Here is a 27,564-nt window from a genome sequence, read left to right as displayed (position 1 = left end):
TTTTTTTTTTTTTTTTCAAGACAGGGTTTCTCTGTGGCTTTGGAGCCTGTCCTGGAACTAGCTCTGTAGACCAGGCTGGTCTCAAACTCACAGAGATCTGCCTGCCTCTGCCTCCCGAGTGCTGGGATTAAAGGCACAAGTTTTTCTTATGCTTGGTTAAGTACCCAAAGATACTTTATTTGTTTTTAGGTATTATGAAAGGTACTGTTTCCCTAATATATTTCTCAGTTGATTTGTCTTTTGTATATAAGAAGGATACTGATTTTTGTGTATAAATATTGTATCCCGCTACTTTGCTGGAGTAAGGTTGGTGAATATTTTTCTCTTCTGGTAGGGAGTTCCGATGTAACTCCCACCACAAAACTTTTTTCCAAGTAACAAATTTTTATTTTATTTTATTTTATTTTATTTTATTTTATTTTTTTTTGATTTTTGGCGACAGAGTTTCATCATGGAGCCCTGGCTGGTCTGGAGCTAGCTAGATAATCTAGGTTTGTCTTGACTTCACAGCCATCCACTTGTGTCTGCCTCCCAAGTACTAAGATTTGTTTTTATTTTCTATTTTCTAACTTGCTGAGTTTAACTAGAGTTATCTATGTGGCCATGTGTTTAGACTTGAATATGGGCGTGTGATGCATTAGTGGTTGAGTGACTGAATTGATGTCTACCTCTCCTCAGTATCTATTTGTTAATAGCTCAGTAGTGAAGGGTGAAGTCCTATGAGCTCTTTGTTGATCTGTGATTGACTCTTGACAATCCTAGTCTTGTGTAAGATCACTGGAAGTAGTCACATCTGCTGTCATCTGTAATATTATGATTGAATTGGTTCTGTCATGCCAGGATGGTTGTATTTCACAGTCTTTCAGTGAGAAATTCTTTAGCTGTGGAAAACCATATGAGAGATATATGAAAATATGTGAATTTAACTTTGTTTACTTATTTCTATCACCAACTATACTGTATCAAGGTAATAAGGTATTTACTAATGAGTATTTATTTGTCTATCATCTATCTATCTATTGTGTTTCATTTATCGTCTATCTATCTATCATCTATCTATCTATCTATCTATCTATCTATCTATCTATCTATCTATCATCAGTCATCTATCTCTCTGTCTATTACTTTCTATCATCTATTTTATCTTGTCTTACAATAATAAGGAACTCTGTGATTAATAAGATTAATTTTTATTTATTCAAGTACTCAAGTGAAAGTTTAGTTTTTTTGCATTAAGCATTTGTGTTTGAAATAAATTATTTCCTGTTGCCCATTTGTTTGGATATTGAGTAATGGAAGTTTGAGAAGACAGTGAATTTTTCTTGCTGTTGTTGCTTTGTGCTGAAGCCTGTGCCCATGATAAGGAGGAGCTCCTCAACTCCACTCCAGACCAGACACACTCTTAAGAAGAAAGGCTAGCTCTAGACCTCGAAATGAAAGGACAATTTAAATCATATTTCTTTCTTTCTTTTTATAGTTTGTCATGTGAAAAATGAGGAATATTTTGGACTTTATCAGTAGAGGGCAGCAAAGTTTCAGGTAGTATGCTTTCAGCACTAAATGAAGCTTTGCCCAGGACATTTATTTATTTATTTATTTTTCTTTTTTCTGCTGTTAGGAAGTTCCCCCCCTGCTTTCCTCTTAATGATAGGCTTTGGTAATAGCCTATAAGAATTATCCAGTCTTTTCTTAGATATTGTAGAAAGAAAATCCTTTCTTAATATATTTCTTTCTTTCTGTAACTTAGGGAGTACCAGGACCTGGAAAGTATGAAATTAAAAGTCAATTTGAGAAGACACAGAGTATCACAGCAAATGCAAATGATGCATCTTCCGTTTTCCTTTCTGAATCCGAGGTAATGATGTACAGCCATTTTCATCTACATAGTGTAATAGGCATGATGTGAGTCTGGTAATAAATCCAAAGGTGTCTAAGGAAATTATAAAAAGGAAAATGACGTACAGCAAATTAGAAATGGGCATGACCTGAGCAAAACCGCAAAGTTGTAGGTAGACTTTCGTAAAATGAGACTGAGTAATAACAATAATACATAGATGAATATTTCAACTGGGAATATCTGTTAAATATTTCCTATTAATAAGATTTGAATATGTGAACATTCAGTTCAGATGAAATAGCAATTTTATTCTGAATCCTAATATGTATTTTGCCAGTTGCATGCATGGAGTATTAAGTGTAGCCCATGTGGAAATATATGAATTTTGGAGACTGGTGTTCTGTCATACCTGCCATTGATCGTATGTGTAACTGCCACGGGACCTTTACCAGTGATGCTGCAGTCAGAATAGCTGCTTCCCATAATTCAAGGAACATCCTAAAATACTAAAAGGTGTTTATGTATTTCTAGAGCAAGAAAATTGAGAGAACGATAAACATTTATGATGTTGCAGCCATCAGATAAGGTGGTCGTGAAATTTATCTGCTTGTTTTATATGTAGCTCTGATTATTTTATTTAACTTGGGAAAGTTATTAACTTTCAGGTGACTATAGACAACCACTTTGCTTTCACTATATTTAAGATCTCCTCCTTGGAGACAGGTAGATAGATTAAAGATATATTTTATAGATATAATTAAGATTACACTTTAACGAGTTAGATGTTGTATTGAGGGACTGAAGAGGCTCAAGAGTGAATATTAGATTTTAGTCTTGAGCAACTTAATAGTACTTAAGGAACTGCATAAAAGGACAGTGTGTGTGTGTGTGTGTGTGAATGTGCGTATGCCCTTGATTTTTAAAAATACAGTTTATAACTACTTTCTAGCTTTTATACAACTTTCATTCATTTAATATATAAAGTTCTAATTTTATGTCATTTGTTACCAATCATTTAAATTATATTTTATGAATGGAAAAGAAAAAAAATAATTTTGTTCAAATGGATGATAGTAAAAAAAAACAGAATAATGGCAGAAGACACAGAGGATTTAATAAAACCGAACATGATTGCCTGATAGAGGTAGTATGTTTAGTTCCTTATGAAAAGATACATTAATTACAACAATAGAAAAAGAAATAATTCAACTAAGAAGGTAGACTTAGGGTCAGATTCTCTGCTTTTTAGGAGTAAATATGGTTATGCCTCTGGGAAATTTTAGACATATTTCAGGAAGGGTCCAGTATTTTACCAAAATGCAATGAATCTCCTCATGTTTTCACATAATACTTTACAAAATGCAGTTATTTTTTTTGTAACCATGGTTGAAAATTCTGGAAGCACTTTAGAATTACTCATCATATTTTAAAAATTGACATACCCAGGAGCCAACCTGTCCTTCCCTTGTTCCTCTTAGAGGCCCTTAGTTGGCCTTAATTATTGTTATTATTACAGAATGCAGACATTTGATCCACTGCAATTATGTATAAGAAAGAAGGACAAAAGGAAAACATGCACACGACTGCTTGGTTTTATAAACACACACCGGATGAGCTGGAGAGCAATGTCGTAGGCTCTCTGGAAAGGATGGCAAGCAACTGGATGGCTCTCAGATGCAGTGCACTCATATCAACTTCCGAGAGCTTTGGTGGTTCCTAGACCTGTGCAAGTTGGTTGATATTATACCAGTACTATGAAATTCACCACCCTATGGATGAATTTCCACCATGGAATAAGAAAATGTTATTCATTGGGAACTGCTACCCACAACACAGGCAAGATCACATAGATGTAGAGAGAAAATGAGAGGCATCAATGAGTACTTCTTTGAAGCTTTTAATAAAGTGTGGTTTGTCTTTTGGAAGCATGGCAGTGTTTCATTTATTCACAAGTGGTAAAAATCAAGAGGAATAGAAAGAGTTAAAAAATCTTTCTAAAAGCAAAAGCAAATGGGAACACGTGGGCAATTATTTTATTTACCATAGCATAGGGGCTAGAAGGTAGAAATGCTCCAGGTAGCCGGTATTTGACTACATCAGTATTGGAAGGTAAATACAAGAGGATTTTTGGGGTTTTCTGGCCAGCCAGTCTACCCAACAAGTGAGTTCCATGTTCATGAAAGACTCTGTATTTAAGGTGGAGGAGCAGCTGAAGACTTCTGACTTGACCTCGGCTCCCCTATGCAGACATTTGTACACACACACACACACACACACACACACACACACACGCATGCACGCACACATGCACACACATAGACCCCTCACATATATGCACACACAAATCTATCACACAAATCATGTTAGGTCATACAGTTTATTGGGTGAAGAGTATTTAGAAGTGAAAATTGTCCATATCGTGTCATCTAGATCTAGAATCTCATCTCAACACTATTTCTTTCTTAAGGAAGTGAGGCACATGCGCGCATAATAGTATTAGTATGTAAGAGCCTTTACCAAAAGCCATGTAAGTATATTACATTTCAAAAGATCTTAACTCATCTTTATTGTCTTCTTCTTTTTCTTCCTCCTCCTCCTCCTCCTCCTTCTTTTCATTTTCCTAGAGATTTGCGTCTATCAAATCAAGTACCCCAGCTCCTGGCACATATAATGAAACACGAACTGCTTTTAAGTGCTCAAAGAAAAGATCAGGACACAAGTCTCCATTTGGGCAAAGTGCTGCCCGATTCATAGAGGACTGCACGGCACAGGAAATGCCAGGTTTGCTGTTACTCTTCCACTCTAACTGCATGCAACTTCTTGTCCTCACAAGATGGATATGTAGATATGTAGCATGAATAAATAAAAACCCAGAGACAGATATTGGGGTTCAACCTGAAGATCAGAAAAGCAAAGCAGCCAGCCGCTGGCTCTTGCCTCTACCTCAGACTGAAAATGGACAATCCTGCCTCCATGAATCCTCAGATTAGGACTTAGCTCATGACCTGTCTCCTCTTGTTTTATATTCTTCTCTAGTGCAGGGATTAAAGGCATGTACTACCATCACCTGGCCCTTATGGTTAACTAGTGTAGGTGCTGGAATTAAAGGTTTGTACAACTACTGCTTGGCCTGTGTGGATGACTAGCATGACTACTTTGCACTGATCTTCAGGCAAGATTTTTTTTATTAAAACACAAATAATATATCATTCTATGGATACATGAGAAAATTCAATTTATTAAAGTTCTATGTTTGTTGGTATTAATTAAAGTAATAAATCTGACTATTGACTATATGGTAAGCAGACAAATCAGTATATAGTGAAGTTTTAGTGAGGTCAAGTAACAGAGTCAATTCAATAGAACATGCATAATTTGAAGTACTCATTCAAGTATGTCATATTTCTCTGATGGGTATCTACTCACCCAAACAGACTTTGCTTGAAGAAAAATCGAACTATTCAGAGGGATGATAGAAGATTCTGCCCTACCCAGTCCTGTAGACATTCAGTCCCCCAAAAAACCACACAGAGGCCTACATTTATTATAAACTGGCTTGTTGAAATAAGAAGCGGCGGCGGGGCTGCGTCCCCAACACCCCGGCCGCTCGGCTAGCTCATGCCCGAAATAACAACACACAAACTGTATTCATTTAAAGAACTGCTTGACCCATGAACTCTAGCCCTTACAGGCCAATTCTCGCATCTGGACTAGCCCATTTCTAATGATGTGTGTAAGCATCCCAAGGTGCGCTTACCGGGAAGATTCTAGCCAAAGTCCATCGTGGTGTCTCTGCTCCAGAGAGCAGAGCTCTTGGGTCTACCCGGGAGAGCTGAGCATGGCGTCTCTCCAGGAGCAGAGCAGAGTCTGACCTCACTTCCTCTTCCGCCCAGAATCCTATTCTGTTTGCTCCTCCCAACAATGTCTAACCAATGAGGGCCAAGCAGTTTCTTTAATTAACCAATGAAATCAACAGATTGATATATGACACTCCCACATCACTTCCCCTTTTTCTGTTTAAACAAAAAAAGAAAGGCTTTAACTTAACATCGCAAAATTACATATAACAAAACAGTTATCAAGTAAAAATTACAATAATCTATATCATAACTAAGGAAAACTATAACTATAGCTAACTATTCTTAACTCCATCAAAGAGTCCAGAAAGATACAATATTACCTAAGCAAACAAGAAATAAGCAACTTTCAAACTCTAGAAATGACAGAGACATCTCGCTGCCTGGACAGTCACCCAAAGTTCCTCTGTACCGTTGGGGCATCCATCTTCGGCCTACAGGCCCATAGTTTCCAGCAGACATTTCCACAAAGCAGGAAATTTCAAAGGCAGTCACTATCTGCTTGTCCTGAAGAATGTCTTGCAGACTCTTTCATGAATCAGGAACCCCGAAAGATCATCTCACCTTTAGGCAAGTTCAGCAGTCCTCTCTCTGCGGGTTCTCTGTGTCCAGTTTATGCAATAGTCCAGGCAAGAGCAGTTTCTTGCCCAAATGGCTATCAAACTCCATAAGGATCCTCTTCGATGCCCATCTTCCTCTTGAAGTAGATTGGTGCTGCCAGGAGCAGAGTGTCTCATTGTCATGAAAAGTCCTAAGTTATTAAAACATTTAAAATGCCATATTCTATAATCTTTGAAAAATATGAAGAATGCCTATCTAAAATATATCTATGCACATCTAGAAAATCTTAACTAACATGACTACAAACTTAACTATTATTAATGATTATTCATTAACAACCTATATACATTACAAAATTAACCTTAAATTTAAATCACTAAAGCAAAATCCATATCAATGTAAATTATTCATACCTATATCATCTCCCCCTTTAAATGTAAAAGAACATTTATAAACAATATTTGGGAACATGGGCGCAGTTTTTTCTCTCCAAACTGCTTCCTGCTGAATGGGGGCGTCGTTAATTAGGTCTTTCATGGTATAACCTGTGTGCTAGTTTCATCTCAGTTGGCAGTTGAGCGAAGCAATTTTCTGAAGGTATTCACAGCAACCGTTCAGGAGGGCGTGGTCCATCATACCATATCGGAATAGAAGAAATGAACAGGGTCTCATCCTCTGTGAAAACAAAATAAGAAACTCCTTTCCAAAGTATCATGTCCTTAGATCCAAATTTCAAAGTCAAGGCATCAAAATCTCTACGATGGATTAGTTCAGCAGCATTTATAAACAAATATCTTTTAGCATCTGTTGCTCCTTCCTCAGCATTCAAACAATTCAAAGAGAGCATAATAGTATACAGTATCAAGATTCTCTGTGTATTTTCCATCTTTGTACGCTTTATTTTAACCTCTATTTCGTTTATTTTTACTTTTATTTTATATTCTCTGTATCTCTTTGACCTGGAATAACTCTGTAGACCAGGCTCTCCTTGAACTCTCAGAGATCCGCCTGTCTCTGCCTCCCAGGCATTGGGATTAAAGGTGTTTGCTACCACACCTTGAACTCACAGAGATCTGTTTGTCTCTGCCTTCTAGGCACTGGGATTAAAGGCGTGTGCTACCACACCTTGAAGTCACAGAGGTCAATCTCCCTCTGCCTCCCAAGTGTTGGGATTAAAGGCGTGTACTACCACACACAACTTCTCTTTTTCTTACTTTTTTTTTAAAAACTTTTAACTTTTAGCTTGCATATATTTTTAACACACTGTAAATCATTTAAACATTTTCTTTATCTTTGAATCTCTTTACTGTATATCTCTCTTTTTCTGACCACACGAGCCTTTAAATTACTGAGCAATATGAGTAGGATTAAAGCCGTGGCTTTGCCAGCTAGATCCAGTCCATTCCTTAGCTTTCCAGCCTCATGGCGGAGATACAGGCTGTAGCCATGTTTATAGCCACAATTCTATGGCGTTTCAAGGTCCCTGCCAGCCAGCGAGCTACAACAGACAACAGTCAAGTCCTCTCTCGGTAGTTGGCCCTCCTGCCTCAGTCAGAGTTTGCCCTGGCAGGACGGCCCAGAAAGCCGGCATTTTTAAACAGCACAGCTTTTTTCCTGCTACGGCTGAAAACCGAAAAGCATGCGTTCAGCTTTTCACCAACACCGTTTAAGTGTTTCGTGGCAGGACCTCTTAATGAGCTGCAGGGTTTTGCAGCTGAAGCTGAGTCAGGAAGCCTCTCTTAGATGAGAGCGCTTGCTTGCCTCTAGCAAGCAGAGTAGACCCAAGAAATTTGTTGCTACCAAGAAAACATGCTTCATTCCATTCTTTCCCCAGCTTTCTCAGGCTTTTTGTGGATTCAGTTAGCCACACGTCTGGGCGCCATCTGTTGAAATAGGAGCGGCGGCGGGGCTGCGTCCCCAACACCCCAGCCGCTTGGCTAGCTCACGCCCGAAATAACAACACACAAACTGTATTCATTTAAAGAACTGCTTGACCCATGAACTCTAGCCCTTACAGGCCAATTCTCGCATCTGGACTAGCCCATTTCTAATGATGTGTGTAAGCATCCCAAGGTGCGCTTACCGGGAAGATTCTAGCCAAAGTCCATCGTGGTGTCTCTGCTCCAGAGAGCAGAGCTCTTGGGTCTACCCGGGAGAGCTGAGCATGGCGTCTCTCCAGGAGCAGAGCAGAGTCTGACCTCACTTCCTCTTCCGCCCAGAATTCTATTCTGTTTACTCCTCCCATCTATGTTCCAAGCTGAGGCCAAGCAGTTGGTTTATTATAACTTAACCAATGAAATCAACAGATTGATATATGACACTCCCACATCACTGGCTGGCCTATTAGCTCAAGCTTTCTCATTATTTAATTCTTACATCTTACATCAATCCATAATTTTTGTCTGTGTTAGCTACGTGGTTTGGTACCTTTTCTCAGTAAGGCATTCTCATCTTGCTTCCTCTGTGTCTGGGTGATGACTACAGATTAAGCCTTTCCTCTTCCCAGAAATCTCCTATTCTGGTCATCCCGACTCTACTTCCTGCCTGACTACTGGCCAATCAGCTTTTTATTAAACCAATATAAGTGGCAAATCTTTACAGGGTACAAGATCATTGTCCAACAGCAATTCAGAGGATACTTAAATATTTATTACAAGTATCTGACTATCTTAACAATGAACTTTCAACATCATAGAAAGTTGTTTATTTTCTTTTGTATGAAAAGTATGTGAAACTTTATTCATTCAGACTACCACTATAGAAATACTCTGAGTTATACCTTTTACTGTAAAGAAAGGGTAAAAAACTAGAATGTGTGTGGTGACAGAAAAATTAGACTACAGATGATTTTCTTTGCATGTTAAATACATTTTACATCAACCTTCTAACATTGTTTAGCTTTGTGATATATTCATGTATTCTCTATTGAGGTTTAGTTTACACATAATAAAAAGGATTTTAAATGCATAGGTATATGATCTGATAAATGTATTATTCAGCTGTCATTCAAAAAGGCTCATATGCTATATTAAGCAAAACAGTACTTATAATTGATATTGAGTAGCACAGATTTTAGTTGTCATAGATAGGTTTCTTATCAGGTTGATACAACCCTAGCTGAGGAGAGGCATCTCATCTCACTAATTGCCTTCACCAGATCAGCCTGTGGACATGGCTGTGGGACATTTTCCTTGATTGCTACTTGATGTAGGTGGGCCCAACACACTGTGGGCGGTATCATTCCTGGATATGTTGGCCTGTGTTATATAAGACATGTAGCTGAGCAAGCCAGGGTAGGCAAGTCACTAAGCAGTGTTCTTTTATTGTCTCCGCTTCAGTTTCTGCACCCAGGTTACTGTCTTGAGTTCCTACAGTAAAACCAGAACAGAAAACTGGTGCTGATATCTTGATGGTGTTGCTTTAATGGACCAGACTGTGTTTCTTAGGAGGTTTTTGTAGCTTAGGGAAAGACAAAGCTGTTGAATGTCCAGAAGTTATGAAAGCATAGAAGACAAGATGTTCATTGAGATGTGGAGGTTGTAGGCCTGCCTTGTGAAGTTTCATAGAGAAGCAACAACTATTGGGACTGTTTGTCTGAAATTTTGGATTAAGAATCTGGGGAAGTAACTGGGTGGTGACGGTGCATGCCTTTAATCCCAGCACTTGGGAGACAGAAGCAGGCGGATCTCTCTGAGCTCAAAGCCAGTCTGGTCTACAAGGGCTAGTTCCAGGACAGCCTCCAAAGTTACAGTGAAACCCTGTCTTGAAAAACAACAACAACAACAGCAAAACAAAACAAAACAAAACAAGAATCCGTGGAAATAAAATGTTTGCTTTACTGGGACAGTTGGTTCTAGTTAGCACACTGGGATCAGTTGTGATTGATAAGATAACAGCATCACTGAGGCAAAATCTTCTGAGATGTATTCTCTCAGATGTATTTTTTTTTTCAGTCAGCACACAGACAATGTGGTCTAGGGGGTTAAGGGTGTATCTCAGGCTGGTAGCTAAACTTGCTTATGGATAGTGAGTCTCCTATATGGTACCGATTTTGAAGGCCTAAAGGGATTATAGAGAATAGATTCTGCTTGGCACCATTTGGGAAGGTTGGATACCCTGTAGAGAAACCAGGGGGTCATTGACACAGGTGTAACCTCGGTTGTAGTGGAGGCCCCATTCAGGCTTGAAACTGTTGAGAAGTTGAGGTTGGCACCTTGAAGCAGGGTTTGAGTCCACAGAGAGAGCCCAGGAGGGGCAGCCTCTGTTGCAGAGAATATCTTAGCACATTGAGATGCCAGGAGTATGGGGTGACCACTAAAGACAGTGGAAGGTGTGCAGTTGAACCAGCATAAATTTGCAAGACAAGCTGTGTACTGTGAGTTGCAGGGCAGGAGAAGTGGAGCAGCCCAAACTCTTTGGATCCCAGACTGTAAGTCTCAGATGATAGACACTGATCTGTATGCATTTGTTTCAGTATGATGGTTCCTGTGCCCTGGTTGCTTTTGGTCAATGTTTTTATTACTGCAACAGAAACCAAACTAGGATACTAGTGAAGATTAGAGTATGTTTTACTAGGTATGGATGTAAGGAGTCTTACTAAAGGCAAGAAAGAGGAGGGTGTTTAGGTAACTTATCCTGTGAAAAATTGTTTTGGAAGCGATAGTTTCCTTTGGTAGCTCTGCTTGGATGTCTTATCGGTCCAGGATCTTGTCACTAGGGATGAAGGTAGTTAGTACCATTCTCAGGGTGTTCCTTCTCAGCACATTGATTTTTTTGTCAGTGATTTCTTTGAGTGGTCCCTGCAGCTCAGTATAGTACGTGACTTCCAAATGGTCTCAGGCTGCCAGCTTTCTTTCACAAGGACAACCACTGCTATTACCAAGGTTTGGAACAATCCCATCACTCTTTAAAGTTCCTTACAAGCACCCTTGACATTAATGTCCACTCCCATGACTGTCCCAGGCAACTGTTCTGAACTTGTATTTTCTAAATTTTTGTATAAATATGATCATTTAGACTTTTGTCACTGCTTTTTTTGCATATTTCTGACATTAATTCATATTTATTCATTAATATGAATAATAATATTTTGATATATCTTAAAAAAGTATCTATACCATTTTAATTTGGCCAGAAATATATGACCCCTCTTTAAAATATTTACCTAATGTTATTGAATTCAAAAACGTTCTTAAAAGTGTACTTATTTTTATATATAATGTTCTTCATAATTTTAGGTCCTGGTTCTTATGATATTGCAAGTAACACTGTAATTGCCAAAGTTCAAAACACCTGCTTGAAGAAACCAAAGAAAACTGCATTTGGTTCTACTGTTCCTCGAACATTGATCACAGATCAGAAAGAAGTTTCCAGTGGTCCAGCACCTTGTGATTATCAGGTGATATGTTAATGGCAAAATGTTATTTTTGTGATTCATTTTTATTTATTTATTTAATGTTTTATTTAAAAGATTTTTCCTTTTAAATACCAACCACAATTCTCCCACCCTCCTTTCTTTTGCTCCCTCCCCACTTGCTCCCCACCCAATCCCTCATCCACTTCTCAGAAAGGGTGAGGCCTCTCATGGGGAGTCAACAAAGTCTAGCATATGGAGTTAAGACAAAACCAAGCCCCTCCCCCGATTCGAGGCTGAGCAAGGTATTCCTCCACAGGGAATGGTCTCCAAAAAGCTAGTTCATGTGCCGTGGATAAATCCAGGTCCCACTGCCAGTGGCCCCACAGACTGCCCAAGCCACCGAACTGTCACCCACATTCAGAAAGCCTAGTTTGGTCCCATGCAGGTTCCCCAGCTGTCAGTCTAGAGTTAGTGAGCTCCCACTAGCTTGGGTCTGCTATCTTTGTAGGTTTCCCCATCATGATCTTGTTCCTGTGCTCATACAATCCCTCCTCCCTCTCTTCAACTGGACTCTAAGCTCTGGATTGTTAGCTGTGGATCTCTGCATCTGCTTCAATGAGTTATGGGATTAAGGTTCTATGCTGAAAATTCGGTTGGTATTCAATCTGACTGATTACAGGGGAAGGCCAGTTCAGCCACCCTCTCCACTATTACTAGGTGTCTTAGCTGGGGTAATCTTTGTAGATTCCTGGGAATTTCGCTAGCACCAGATTTCTCTCTAACACCATAATGGCTCCCTCTATCGAGATATCTTTTCCTTGCCTCCCTCTCCATCCCTCCTTCAACTCAACCATCCCATTCCCTCATGTTCTACTCCCCCTTTCCCTTCACCCCTCTCTTCTTCCTCGCACAGTTTCAATTTACACAGGAGATCTTATCTATTTCCTTGTCCCAGTCTCTATTAGGGTCCTCCTTGTTACCTAATTTCTCAGGGGTTGCTGATTGTAGCCTAGTTGTCCTTTTCTTTACATCTAATATCCACTTATGAGCGAGGACATACTGTATTTGTCTTTCTGGGTCTAGTTTACCTCACTCAAGATAAGTTTTCTAGTTCCATCCATTTGCATGCAAATTTAAAGATGTAATTTTTTTTACCACTGAGTAATATTCCATTGTGTAAATTATACCACAGCTTCTTTATCCATTCTTTGGGTGAGGGGCATCTAGGTTGGTTCCAGGTTCTGGCTATTACTAATAATGCTCCTATGAACATAGCTGAGCAAATGTCCTTGTAGTGTGAGTGTGCATTCATTGGGTATGTGCCTGAGTGGTATTTCTGGGTCTTGAGGTAGAATAATTCCCAGTTTTCTGAGAAACTGCCTTACCGATTTCCAAAGTGGCTGTGAAGTTTGCACTCCCATCAGCAGTGGAGGAGTGTTCTGCTTACTCCATATCCTCTCTAGCATAAGCTGTCATCAGTGTTTTTGATCTTAGTCATTCTTACAGGGGTAAGATGGTATTTTAGATTTGATTTCCATTCATCTGATTCATTCATTCATCTGATAGCTAAGGATGTTAAGCAGTTCCTTTAATAATTCCTTTATGTCTTTCAGCCATTTGAGTTTCTCCTATTGAGAATTCTGTTTAGATCTGTATCCCATTTTTTAAATTGGATTATTTGATATTTTGTGCCTAGATTTTTGAGTTCTTTATATATTTTGGAAATCAATCCTCTGTCAGATATGGGATTGGTGAAGATCTTTTTTCGTTCTGTAGGCTGTTGTTTTGTCTTATTTGTTCTGTCCTTTGCCTTACCGAAGCTTCTCAGTTTTAGGAGGTCCCATTTATTAATTGTTGCTCTCAGTGTCCATACTATGGGTGTTATATTTAGGAAGTGATTTTTTTTTGTGCCAATGCATTCAAGGCTACTTCTCAATTTCTCTTCTATCAGGTTCAGTGTAACTGAATTTATTTTGAGGTCTTTGAAATCATTGGGCTTGAGTTTTGTGCATGGTGATAGCTATGGATCTATTTGCAATCTTTTACATGTTGATATCTAGCTATGCCAGCACGATTTGTTGAAGATGTTTTCTTTTTCCATTGTATGAGTTTGGCTTCTTTGTCAAAAATCAGGTGTACATAGGTGTGTGGATTAACGTCAGAGTCTTCACTTTGATTCCACTGATCCACACACATGTGTTTTTATGCCAATACCATGCTACTTTTATTATTTGAGTCATAATATTCCCTTATTCTCTGTTCAGTTTCTGTCTGGCAGTATTGTCCATTGGATTGTTGCAATCTTCCACTCTTTACTAAAACCCTTTACTCTGAGGTAATATCTGTCTTTGAAGTTGAGGTATGTTTCTTGTATGCAACAGAAGGATAGATCTTGTTTTCATATCCATTCTGTTAGCCTGTATCTTTATAGGCAAGTTGAGTCCATTGATATTAAGGGGTATTAATGACCAGTGATTGTTAATTCCTCTTATTTTCTGATTTTGTGTTGTTGGTGGTAGTGTGTTTGTGTCCCTTCTTTGGGATTTTCTGGTGTTAGGTTATCTATTGCCTGCGATTTTGTGGGTGTAGCTAGCTATCTTCCTTGGGTTGGAGTTTTCCTTCTAGTACTTTCTGTAGGCTTGGATTTGTGATTAGTTTGTTGCTTAAATGTGGTTTTGTCATGGAATATATTTTTTTTCCATCTATGGTGATTGAAAATTTCACTGGTTATAGTCATCTGGGCTGGCATCCTTGGTCTCTTAGTGCTCAAAAATTGTCCAGAACCTTCTGGCTTTCAGAGTCTTCATTGAGGTGTTGGGCGTAATTCTGATCGGTCTGCCTTTATTTGTTGCTTGGCAAGTTTCTTTTGCAGCTCTTAATATTCTTTCTTCATTCTGTATGCCTGGAGTGCTAGGCCACAGAGGCTGGATAGCCCAGAGACTTAGGATATACCCAAACATGATTGGAAAAAAAGTCGATGTAATGATGCCTAAAGATATTTTGGTATACTCATAAATTGGTGACTACCCCAGTTGTCCTCAGAGAGCCTTCTTCCAGTAACTGATGGAAATAGATGCAAAGATCCAAAGCCAAACATTAGGCTGAGCTCAGAGAATCCTGCTGAAGAGGAGGAAAGATTGTAGGACCCAGAGGGCTCAAGGGTATTAAAAACCCCCACAGAAATAGCTAACGTTGGCTCAAAGGAGCTCACAGAGTCTGAACCAATAACCAGGGAACTTGCATGGGACCGACCCAGCTCTCTACATATATGTGACAGTTGTGTAGCTTGGTCTACTTGTAAGATTCCTAACAGTGGGATCAAGGGCTGTCCCTCAGGTGTTGGGTGGCTCTTTGGAACCCATGCCATGTCACGATGGGTAGCAAGCCTCTTGTCTCTGGCTCAGGAGCCCGTGTTTTCTGTTAGTGCTTGAAACTCACAATATTTGGTAACTTGAAACAGAATACAATAGGATACTCTGATATCTACATTTAATTAATTTATAGACATTTTTATTTTACTGTATTTCTTCTCATTCCCTCAACCACACCCCTACACACACACACACAGTGTATCTGACAGTCTTCAATAGCTTTCTGGTTTTGTCAACTTATTTTCCATTGAAGTCACTACTTTATTAATGAGTTGCTCAATGAAGAAGTTTAACATGACTATATCTGCTCTAAAGGATTTTAGTCTTTTGATTGGCAGATTGTTTTGTATTTCTAAACTTCATTTCAATCTTTTTCTTACATATCTTTTTATGTATTTAATAAGGTTCACTTTGATACAAGCATATTTTAATTATGATTATAAATTAGAACATTAAATCTACCTTAGTGATTTTAAGGGACTTGTAATGAATTTTAGCAGTTTTTAAAACGTTTTGTTATGCTTTGTGTAAAATGTACTATTAGTTCATTAGTTTTAGTTTCCATTGTTCTTCCCATAGGAGGCTTAGTGGCCTTCTCTGGTCACTGTCATCCAAATAAAAATAATTAGTCTCATCATTTCTTTAACAGTCCTAACTTAGAGCATTTTTACTACATTTTGCTACATCATCCCAGATTCTAAATTTGCATATTTTAAACTCTTGTAATATTACTACTTTGCATTGCCTGTATTCACTGGTATGCCATTACCATGTGGCTCACTCCTTTCTGCATTTTCCGGTTTCTGTTGGGAATTTTTTTCTGTCTTCCTGAAAAATAGACACCTCGTGTTTCTCCTTGTATAGGTCAGCTGTTGCTGAGTTATTGTAGGCTTGGGTTGTCTTTAAAGGTCGGTTTTGTATAAAGCTTGAAATTTTGGGGGCTGTGTGAATTTTTAGGTTGCTGGTTACTTCCAGCACTTTAGTGATGTTTATGTGTCTTCTGGTGAGACGTGGGTTGTTCTCCATATTGTTTTTCCTGTGAAGTGAATTTTTCCTGTGATGTTTTTGTGTCTCTCCTTTACATATTCCATATGACTGTGTTACTTTCCTTTCAGTGCATCTGTCTCCAAATTGCAAAGCCATTTCATCTTGGCTTACTGTGTGGCGTCAATTTGAAATAATTCCTGTCTGTTGCTTCTTCATATATTTCTTCTGCCTGTCCTTTCCCACGTCTTGAATCCTGATGCATATGTATGTTGGATTATTTGTCAGACTCTGAACATCTCTTAGTGTACTTCTGCCTTGCACTTTCCCCCCCTTCACGCTTGTGCGTATAAGCTCAATCTTTTATTTTCCTTTTAGTTAGTGAGTGATTTGAGGAGCATTTCTGTTAGCAGCTCTTCTCTAAGGTTCTGAAAAAGTTTACTAGTGTATTTGTCTGGTCTGCAATTAAATTTACATTGGGAAACTCTTAGTGCTCCAGTGTAATATATTTGTTGGAAATAGATACCTCCAACTTTCCCCAGTTTTAGTGGAAATATTTTAACTTTGTCCTTATTTTCTGTAATGTTGGGTTTAAGTTTATCACGTGTACTTTTATTGTTATGAGGTATGTTCCCCTATTCCCATGTTTTTCAGGGCCCTTATCGCTTTACTTTTAGTTTTTTGTCATTTTGACACAAAATTGGGTTTACTGCTAGAGCTAACCTCAGCATTATGGCTAAAGGAGTGGATAATTTTATAGAGATAACATGTAAGGATATGTTCAGCTTTTTAGTAAATTAATGTTAACCATAAAATGAATAAAGAAATAGATATATCAGACCATTGTCTACTATACGTCAAATTCTGAAATACAAAATACAGATGTTAAATTATGAAGTGGAAACAGTGAGGTCTATAAAGATGGGGCTATAAACCGTCATCCTTTGTGTATAAACATAGAATGTTGCAACTATTTATAAAGTTTAAATGAATCCAGATGAATAAATTAGATTAAATTGGAAGCAGTGCTTCACAGGGATTAATTAATTGTAGATTAAAATTGTAGATTACCTGCTTCTTCTAGCTTATTGATTTGCATCTTCAATGCTTGTGAGAAATTATCGTATTAAAAGAGTATTGATCATTTTACTTAGAAACTGTATTAGTTCAGAACTGCACATAATTAAGTAAAATTTTAGCTAATATGTTTTATGTGTTAATAACAAAGTGCTAACAAATAATGCTATATAATTGAAAATATAAATTTTAATTTTTTATTATTGAGATTGTACTATACGGTTGTGATCCTGAAAAGTAATTGATATCTAAATATATTTGATATAGCTAAAATTAATTCTAATATGTTTATTTTATTTGTTTATTTATCTTCCTGTTTTTCAAGACAAAATTACTCTGTGTAACAGTCCTGACTGTCCTGGAACTTTCTTTGTAGACGAGGCTAACCTCAAACTCACAAGAGATCCACCTGCCTCTATCTTCTGTTTGCTGGGATTAAAGCCATGTATCACCACACTCAGCTTGTTACTTTTAATTTTTGAAATTATAATAAAATTGCATAATTCCACCATTAGTTGCTTCTTCCAAGCTCTCTCATACACCCCTACTTGCTCTCTTTCAAATCCATGGTCTCAGTTTTCAATAATTGTTGCTATATGCATACATATATGAATATACATATAAATTACTAATTATGTATGTAAAACCTGCTCAGTCTGCTTAATGTTACTTGTATGTTTGTTTCAGGGCTGATCATTTGTTATTGTAAACCCACTGATGTGTTCTTCAGTGGAAACTACTATTTATCTTGCTCTCAGTGTTTTTTAGTTGTTTGTAGTTCTTAGTGTTGAGGACTCCTGGGCTTTCCCATGTCCACACTAGTATGTCTGTTGCTGTTGCCCTTGTTCAGCTCATGTTTAGGCAGCAATGTTGGTGAGACATTATGGGTGTAGCTTCTGACATCCCTAGGAGACACAATCTCATAGTAGCATCCCTTTATGTATTTAAATAATTTATGATGCTCCATTATACTTAACTACAGGATTTATAACAAACTATTTCCATTTTATTAAATCATTGAATTTAATTTTTTCTTGTATATCCTGTGTAAAATTTAAATTTTGAATCTTTGCCTATTTCTATTAGTGGGGCAATAATATTGCCAAGCTTCATTTATTGAAAGTTTATTGTTTCTAGTGCTAATTACATAAAGTAAGTGATATACTCGTTTAACTCTTTGTTTTAACATGCTTTTTTTTATTTTAAATTCACAGGTTGGTGGAATTCTTGATGAATTACCCAACATGATTAACGAAAATGCTGCTTTGTTGTCAAGAACAGAAAGAATTCCAGTAGTGCCAGATACGGTAAGGAGAAGCCTGTAATCAAATTTACTTGCAGCTTTCGAAGTGGAGCAGACTGTGTAATGTAGGAATTACACTAGGGACTTAGTTAAGGACCTCGGCAACCTGCTCTAATGTCTTTGACTAGCTAGTATTCCCATATTTAGCAAAAGTACACATTGCTGTAAGAGATCAGGTTACATGGATTTGTAGAGTCAAAGACATTATTAACAGGCCATACATGAAAATTGAACTTAATGTGTTGAATTTGAAATAGAAAGTTCACTTTAGGTTCAACTCAGTTTAGTCATAAAGCATTTTGTTTATAATTTAATTATATTTTGGAATCCAAGACTCACCAGTTATTCTTTAAGTCCTATTAGCTTGCATTTTAAACTGTATCTATCTGAATTTTTCTGACAGTTGATAATTTTGTAAATAACTTATACTGGATAAATGGAAGAAATTAAGCAAACTAAACTGAAAAATGAAGTTGACTATTGAATTTATTAAAAAGTTCTCAAAATAAAGTAGTTAAAAATTTAGGCCAGATAATAATTTTGCGATGGTTTGAATGTTTGTATGTGCTTGAATTTATGTGCTGACATCTGAGTGTCCAAAATTATTGCATTAGATGAGACTTCCTGGGAAGTGATCAAGTCACATAGGCAGGAGCACCTGGGTCCTCCTAGGACATTAAACCCAGGAGAAGCTGCCATTTGTGGGGACATAAGCCATGTGACTTGCTGAATCTGACTGTGTTGATGGTGTCCTTTCCAGCCTCAGAGCCGGGAGAAATAGGTTTCTGTAGCTCACAGTATTTTATTGTACTCCAAACTAAGACAGTAAGGTAGGTATATAAGGCATCATTCAAATACTGCAGAATGCAGATCATCTTTAAAATATATTATTAGTGACAAGTTGGCAAAATGAAATCATCAACCAGCATTAAAAATACAGGTAGCACCTGAGGCAGAGTGCTGCTGAGATCAAACTGCTAAGTCAGAGATGGCTATGTTAATTTATAATCTTTTTAGTGGCAATAGAGCTGGTTCAAGAACAGGGTGAATGATGTTAAGGAAGAAGCAAGAACAACAGTAATTACTGTTGTTGAGAAATTGTTGGAAGTCATAGGAATTTGTTGAAATCCAGAAGTGAATTTTTATGCATTAATTGACAATCTGAAATAGGATTAAAATTAACACTAGGTTCTATTTAATTGTTTTGTAATTACGGCTTCAAAACATGGCCCTATCCCTGTGTGAAGAACAGCAGGAGGTCAGAGAGGGAAGAATCAGTTGCCCCCATGAGAAAACTCCCACAAAGGTTGTTTAATCCCAAGTGGTCAGCTCTAAACACATGCACATACAAACAAAGCCTACCAAATTTAGCAGGTCGTATATTCATGTGCACGTGTATATACATAATACATGTAAAATGTTCATCAAAGAGGAGGTCATGTATTTGGGAGGGGAGGAAGCAGTTGGAGAACAGTGAGTGAGAGATTTGAGAGAGATAGATGCAGTGCTCATGTGTGAAATTCTCAAAAAGTACTGTTAAAAAAGACCACTTAGAACCATCTAGTGGCTTCTGGAGCTGTGTTTGACTTTCTGTAGTTGTTCAGTGAGTGATCCACCCCAGTAGCTTGTTTCTTCATCATGGAGAGTTCTTCAGTGCTTAATTGTCATATATACACGGGGTCCACAGTGAAGCATGCCGAAAGGAATCCGCGACTGAATGAAGACTGTTTCAGATGGCTTTAGAGCTATGTCATACGTGATGTACCTGGGGCATTGCAGGAGTGCACATGTATGCTTCACTGTGTGGAGAAAGATGCTGTGGCTGAGCTCTTAGGGAAGAGGTGTTTTTTTTTTTTTATCACACTCATGTTGTTGTTTGTCTTTCTTTGTAGATGGGAACTTATTTTTAGTATGGTCCTAATCTTTTAAAAATTTCTTTTACTTTTTGAAATTTTAATATAATTGCACTATTTCTCCCTTTCTGTTCCTCCTTTCAAACTTTTCCATATACCTCTCCTTGCTCTCTTTCCAAATCATGTCCCTCTTTTCATATACATCTATGCATCTGTATAATCATTTGTATTCCTAAATATATAAATATAAGCAACTTAGCTTGTATGTATGTTTTACACACACACACACACACTCACATGCATGCCACAGTAGATGTGGAGGTCAGGGAACAATTAGTAAGAATTAGTTCTCTTTTTTTTCATCTGGTGGGTTCTGGGGTGCTGAACTCATGATGGTCCCCCTTTCCACCCACTTAGAGTTGTCTTTTCAGGTGCCACACAGTTACTAGTAAAATACTGAATGAAAGGAAAGTACTCTTTAGTCAAGGAAACATTGCTTTTAAATCCCTCCTATAAATGACAATACTATGAAAATAAATGCATGTATAATGAAAGATATCAGTTACTACACTCAAAACAGATGTGAAATAACCTCTCAATGCCTGAAACAATGGGATTCATTGTGTAATTTTGATTTCAAAATAAAAATATTTAGCATTTTCTTTCTCTCTCTACACACACACACAAACACATGAAACAGCAGGATATATTATTTTAAGTGTTCAAGTAATTTTGGATAAACATACAAAACTCCCTCCGACTTTGGTTTCAAGTAAAGACAGCTAACAGACATGCTTCTCTTTTTTGTATACAGGCTCAGTGAAGTCCTTGAAGTTACAAAAAATAAAAACATTTTAGTGTAATAAAAGGCAGTTATTAGGTAATGAAAAAACAATACAAGAGATGACAGGACCATTTGTTGTAAAAAATGTACAGTTATCCCAAGGTGAGTGAAAATATGAGTTTTTAATATGAGGATTTCACCAAAATGCCAAGAAACATGGAATTTAAGGTCTTTTTGTACAGTCTCATTCATTTTCAGATAAACATAAATAAAAAAAATACCTTTAAAGCTGCTGCAGGGGAAGGTACCATGCACAGAGAGATGGAAACACACCGGGAACAGCGGCTGCTGCACAGTTAGTAATTGCTCAGAGTGCAGAGAAAGCAGGGGGTGCAGCTGCTGATTTGTGCGAGGAAATAACTCTAGATATAGAATTTTGCATCCACTCAAAATTTCAATGAAGTGAGCAAATAATATGATTTTCTGTAGCCAGATTTTTATTTGGGCCATCAGCTCACAAAAAACGACAAGGAGACTTATTGTTAATTATACAAGCTTGACCTATAGCTTAGGGTTGTTTCTAACTAGCTCTTATAAGTTACCCAGTTCTGTTTATCTATGTGCTTTACTTATCTATTTATCTTATTTATCTATAGCTCTATTTATTTGTGAGCATGTCTGGCTCCCTCTGTGGCCTTTTGGTGACTCTGCCTTTCTGTAGGTAAAGTATTCCTGTCCTGTCTGTCTGCTTCCCAAATAACTGACTTGGAGACTTAACATTGATTATAAATGCTCAGTCAATAGTTCAAGCTTGTTACTACCCAACTCCTACATTTAAATTAGCCCATATTTCTTGTCTGTGCTTTGTCACATGGCTTGATACCTTTTCACAATTTGGCATGCCTATCTAGCTTCTCCTTACAACCTGCCGGCAATGGCTCTTCTGACTCTGCCTTTCCTCTCCCTAGCATTCTCTTGTTCTTATTTTCCCGCCTAACTTTTTCCTGCCCAGCTGTAGGCCAGTGAGCTCTTTATTAGCCAATGATAATGATACATATTCATAGTGTACAAAAGAAAGATTGCTCCACAGGACCTTTCTTCTTCCCAGAGCTCTCTCTCCAGAAGTTTCTGCTGTATCTCCTGCCTAGTTATTGACTATTTAACTTTTTATTAAACCAATCACAGAGACATATCTTTACACAGTATAATTAAATATCTTGCAAAAATTTTCCAGCTTGCTAAAGTACAGTAAGTTTAGTACCTTTATGTGCCCTGAGACGGAGCTGATCTGGTAAAAATTAACAAAAGAGGCGAGAGGAAATTAAAGAAGGGTTATATGAGCACAGAGACAAGTAACTGAGCATTTCCTGCATAAAATGAGGAAAAGTGAAAACAAATTTAAAGGTGACTGTATCTTAGCTCATGTGTGAATTATATATATGTCCAGAAGCAGGAGTATGGAGACAGATTTCGTTTACTTTCCTTTGTGTCTAGTTATACCACTTGGGTCTAAACAGAACAGTAACAACTAAACAAACCTGTTCTACGCTGGAGGACTCAATTAGAATTAAAGATGTAATGCAGACATAGAAACTTAGCTACTAGTAATAAGAATAACAAAATCAAAGTGGGTTGAGAGGCAGAGAATGTGCCCAATTTCTCATTCCCAGTGCAGTTGATGGAGGTAGGAAATGGCCACCACAGTTAGACCTGATTTTAACATTTTAACCTGGAATGATGAGTGCAGATAAGAAACAAATAAAACCCCACATAGTTAAAAACAAACAAACCGGCCAACCTTGAGATCCAATTGCTGTTAAAAGGAGGCATATTTTGTAATTTAGCTTAGACTCTATATGTGCCTTGAATTTTATTTATGAAGTGAATATATTTTAAAATAAAAGTTTAAATTGTGCTCGTGGTTGAATATACATTTAGAATAGTATGCAGACACACCGAATCTCAACTGACTCCTTTTCTGAAAACAAAAATTGTGAATAAAATGAAAAATGAGCGTATTCATGAAATCTCTCCAGAGCTAGAATGGAAGGAGCACGTACGCCAAAGCTACATTCAGGTGGCTGGAAAGTGGCAAGCGGAGCTTCAAGGCTGATTTCACCCCAGGCTCATGAGCTTCAGCTTTATTTTATAGGTTCAGGAATCTCCTTGGGATAAAGTGATGTCTTAGACACCCTTGATGGGAAATCTGAAGGGATTCATTAATTCATCTCTAATGCAGTCTTAGGAGGGAAATGCACATGTATGTATGATTCCTACCCACTCAAGGACTTAAAGGACAATTGCTTATCAGGAGTCTTCTGGTTTTCATTCTATGATAGAAGGATTGCCCCTGAGAATATGTTATATTTCATTTATTTAATGAGATGAATTATTCAAAACATTAAATACGTGTCTTCTGCAGACTTTAATGAAATTGAGTTTATTAATATAAACAAGAGCTAATACTTACTTAGTGTTTAATTCATACTGTACATCATTCCAGATGATACTACCTAGTTTGAATACCATAATCACGGTCATCTTTTAATGAGAAAACCAAGGCAGAGTTTAAGGTGTAAAAGGGAGACACTTTAGTGACAAAAGCCCCGTGATGATTTCAGTGTATTTTCCTATGAATTAAAAATTAATTTTGACAGATATAAATACCACAAGAGTGTGATTTCTGTGCTCTACAGTGAGAACTGTTTGAGTGTGAGTGTTTTAGGGATGTAAGGGCTGCCTGCTTGCTGTTAGTTGGTGGAAACTCACAGAAGAGTCAGAGCCCAGTCATATTGCTGAGGTTAATTTCGCTCTAATTATTGAGAGGTGGAAATTAAATAGTGAGTATGAATTCAATAGGGAAGTCATGGGGAGCGTTTAATGTACTTTCCTAGGTCAATTCATGGCTCATTTGGTGATAACCACTATCAAACTTATAAAATTTATAACAATAATTTTAAAAATGAAAATAAGTTGGAATTTATTTCAGTTACATCTTGAAAATTTTTACTACACTTAAAAACATTTACATTTTATCCTATATTTATTTACATGTGTGTATGTGGGGAGTATGTCATGGTAGACTTGTGAAGGTCACAGACAATTTTTAGGAGTTACTTTTCTCTTTCCCACATGAGGGCTCTGGGAATTGAACAGCAACCATCTTTACCCACTGTGAGGACGAGTTCTGTGTCACCTTGATACAAGCTGTAAACACCTGAGGCTGAACAAACTTGGTGGTGTAAGAGTCACCCAGATGGTGCTGTTTTACAAGGCATGAAGGTTTCATTGAGAGCAGCTAAGGCTTGGCACTGTGAGAGGCCGGGGGAGGCCTTTGGTGAAAGTGCAGCAATAGCAGTTGAAGGCTCAGGATTAAGGGGTCATGCAGAGAAGCTGAGGCTTGGCAACAGGCAGAAAGCCCAAGAGAGGCTCCAGGTGAAAGTGCAGCCTAGTTGCAGGAGAAGACCCCAGCATCTTGGAGATGCTCATGCTTTGGGACGACCATCAAGGACAGCAGCGGGGGGGGGGGCAGTGGAGCCAGCTGGACCCTAGAAGACAAGCTGTGTGTGCAGCAGCGGGCAGAGGCAGAGAAGAGACCCAGGCCCTTTGCAGGAGCCCAGTAGACTGTGAGTTGATCCCAGAGATTGGACATTATTTACACTGTTGGAGTTTTGTTTTGCTTTGTTCAGATCATGATCATTTTCTGGTTCTTCCTTCTTGAAGTAAGAAAGTATTTATTTTTGATTTTAAAGGAGCTCACAGTTGAGAGGAAACTTTTGTAAATAAAGAGATTTTGGGGGTTTTACAGAGAATTTGCATTTTAAAACAGACCTGATACTTTAAAAGTGTTTGAATTTGTAAGAGACTTTTAAGTTTGTAAATGTTTTATATTGTGATGTGTTTATTAATGTGTCATCTTGGGGATGCACAAGAAAGGAAAGGTTGTGGCTGAACAGAGATGCGTTTGTGTCAGGCTGAGAAGGGGTCAGCGGTGCTGGCCAGTGTTGACACAAGCTCTAGCCATCTGTGACGAAATCTTCCATAAGATCAGGCTATAGGCAAACCTGTAGAGCATTTTCTTAAATTAGTGATTCCTGGGGGAGGTCACAGCCTGCTGTGAATGTTGTCACCCGGAGTTGGGGCTCATGGGTTCTATAAGAAAGCCGGCTGTTAAAGCCATGGGGTATAAACCAGTATACAGCACCCTTCCCTGGCCTCCGCATCAGCTCAGATCTCTGTATCAGCTCCTGCTTCTAGGTTCTTGTCCTGTTTGTGTTCCTGTCCTGACTTCCTTTGATAATTAACAGTGATGTGTAAGTGTAAGCCAAACCTTTTCACCACAAATTGTTTTTGGTTATGGTGTTTCATCACAGCAATAGTAATGCTGACTAAGAAACCCGCTAAGGTATCTTGCTGGTTTAATCACTTGTAGAACTGTTCAACTCTGGCTAGGCTTTGTTGTGGAAACTGTATATACTTATACTCAATAGGGTGGCTCTTGGGAACAGAAGGATTGCTGAGGCACACTCTTCCCATTGTGATGTCAGAGTATTAGGGGTGTTACTGTAAGGAGAGTAGGAAGTTGCAGGATATATGGAGAAAAAATATTTCCTGTAATGAAAAGCAGAGAAGCATAGAAGATGGATAATGATGGGAGCCAAGATGACAAAATGTACATTTTTTTAATATAATGTAAACTGAAGAATTATAAACAATGGATAATTGAAAAGTCAAAGAACACTGATGAATCATGAAGCTGGCAACACAGAAACTGTGATGATTTCTTGATATTTAGGAACAAAAGGAACCAGGACAGAATTACTTAAGCTTGGAAAGCCCTGAATTCTTCTGTAGACCTCTGAAGATTGGTCCCAGGTTAGCTGGTAATAGTGTCTTGGAGCTCAAAATAAAATTATCTTGGCCTGTGACCTAGATCATAAGGATCTGGGAAGAGTACAAGGGCAGAGATTTCAGTGGAGTTGGAGTTACGCTAAAGCTGTGTTTGCTGCCCTTGTCATCTTGATTCCTCCTGTCTTCTACTGGAATGAATACACACACACAGACACACACACACACACTCACTCTTTTTTTTATTAGATTATGGCATCCTTTTAAGATTTGCTTTGCTGCTTCATTGGTTTGCTGGTTATTTTACTGTATCCTAAAAATGGTGCAGAATCCATCAGGACAATAGGGAAAGTAAAGGGTATTAGGCATGCTATTTCTGACATACTGAGAAGGGAGGATCACAGTGTACTTGTACATGTCCTATATATCCATTTTAAAGTCTCTGTAATGTTTTTATTTAATGCTGTAACTTCATTAGTTCATGAAGTAGTTTTCAGAAGCCAACAGCCATGTAGTTTCCGTGTTTATCACAACTTAGAAGTAATACTGAAGATAACTAGCCTGAGAGGTATAGTGACCGACCTCATTCTAAATGCCTTTCCTGTCGGACACCCATCAATACTTGGTAGAGTGAAAAGAATAGAATAATCCAACTCTATACTGGTGTTGTAAGTTGAAGTTTTAAATTACTTTTATTTAGATTATATAATTGTCATATATAAATAATAAATTTAAGAAGAAATAATTATAATTTAATTCTTTGGCTGATAAAAATTTTTGCTCTTTCACATGTTTTGAGAATGAAAACTATCCTTATTATGAAAGTGTTACATTAATTTAAAGTTAACAAGGTGATATATATTCTACATGTATCAGAGACTTAAATTATACTGTATTCATGGCTTCCATCCCAGTCTGTTTCCCACATCTTATGCTAACCAGTCATTCTTTGTAGACTGTGGTGTGAGAGTTAAAAGGACAGCGTGTTCAAAACGATTTCTGGATGATTAGTTCAGACCTTGGACTTGCTCTTTAATGTCCTTGATGCCAGGATAACGGTATCTGCCATCTTTTTATTTGGTATAAGATGGTATTAATGCCATTAAAATCTCTTTATAAGAATGCCTGATTAATGAAACATGACATTTAGAAGTTGACTTTAAATGTCTAATTTCCGTATTCAAGATGAACTTATTCATGAGAAATTAACTTTATCGCAGTATATTTGAGCATTAGGAATTCATTTATCTTTTCAAAATTATCTTTAATGATGAAGAAACAAATGCTATCAGCTTAAGCATACAGGGAATAAATGTGGAAACCGATTCCTATAGTTAGAGTGTGATCGGTAGACAAATAAAATGCTATAGGCAAAAAGAAATCAGAGGCCAGCAAATTGAGGAGGAATAAAAAAAACCCCAGAAATAATAAGATGTGCTCCTGTTAAAAAGCTTGTGAGCAAAATGGCAGAAAAATAAAGCAGAACTATGCTGGAAACTGCGGCTCTGTGGAAGGGCTGCTGCTTCTGTTGTGAAGGGGACAGAGGACGCTCTGGCCCAGCTATGCACATATTGCCCAGCTCCTCAGGTTGATCCAGCAGAACAGAAACACGACTTGTGGATCCTGGAATTTGCAAGTGAGAGACAACACTTCAGAGTCGGGCATATTTCTTTCTTTTGATGCTCAGCCTCTTTTGACATAAACATGACAGTTCACACGGCATTGCAAGAAGC

The 27,564-nt window shown here is 37.8% G+C and overlaps 1 protein-coding gene across 1 annotated transcript in view; it reads left to right on the top strand.

Moving 5' to 3' along the window:
* Positions 1-27,564, top strand: part of Stpg2 (sperm tail PG-rich repeat containing 2) — a 1,012,587-nt gene that overhangs the window by 49,036 nt on the left and 935,987 nt on the right. The window contains exons 7-10 of the mRNA XM_050121746.1: positions 1,748-1,855; positions 4,462-4,618; positions 11,493-11,653; positions 18,258-18,350. Coding sequence (XP_049977703.1) covers positions 1,748-1,855; positions 4,462-4,618; positions 11,493-11,653; positions 18,258-18,350 — 519 coding nt within the window. The remainder of the gene's footprint in view (positions 1-1,747; positions 1,856-4,461; positions 4,619-11,492; positions 11,654-18,257; positions 18,351-27,564) is intronic.

The sequence above is a fragment of the Alexandromys fortis genome, unplaced genomic scaffold, assembly GCF_014885135.2.
Source record: "Alexandromys fortis isolate MF-2015 unplaced genomic scaffold, M_Fortis_MF-2015_v1.1 scaffold_196, whole genome shotgun sequence".
Classification (NCBI taxonomy): Eukaryota; Metazoa; Chordata; class Mammalia; order Rodentia; family Cricetidae; genus Alexandromys; species Alexandromys fortis.
Note: the sequence above shows the minus strand (reverse complement) of the source record. Positions and strands in the feature narration are given on the sequence as shown.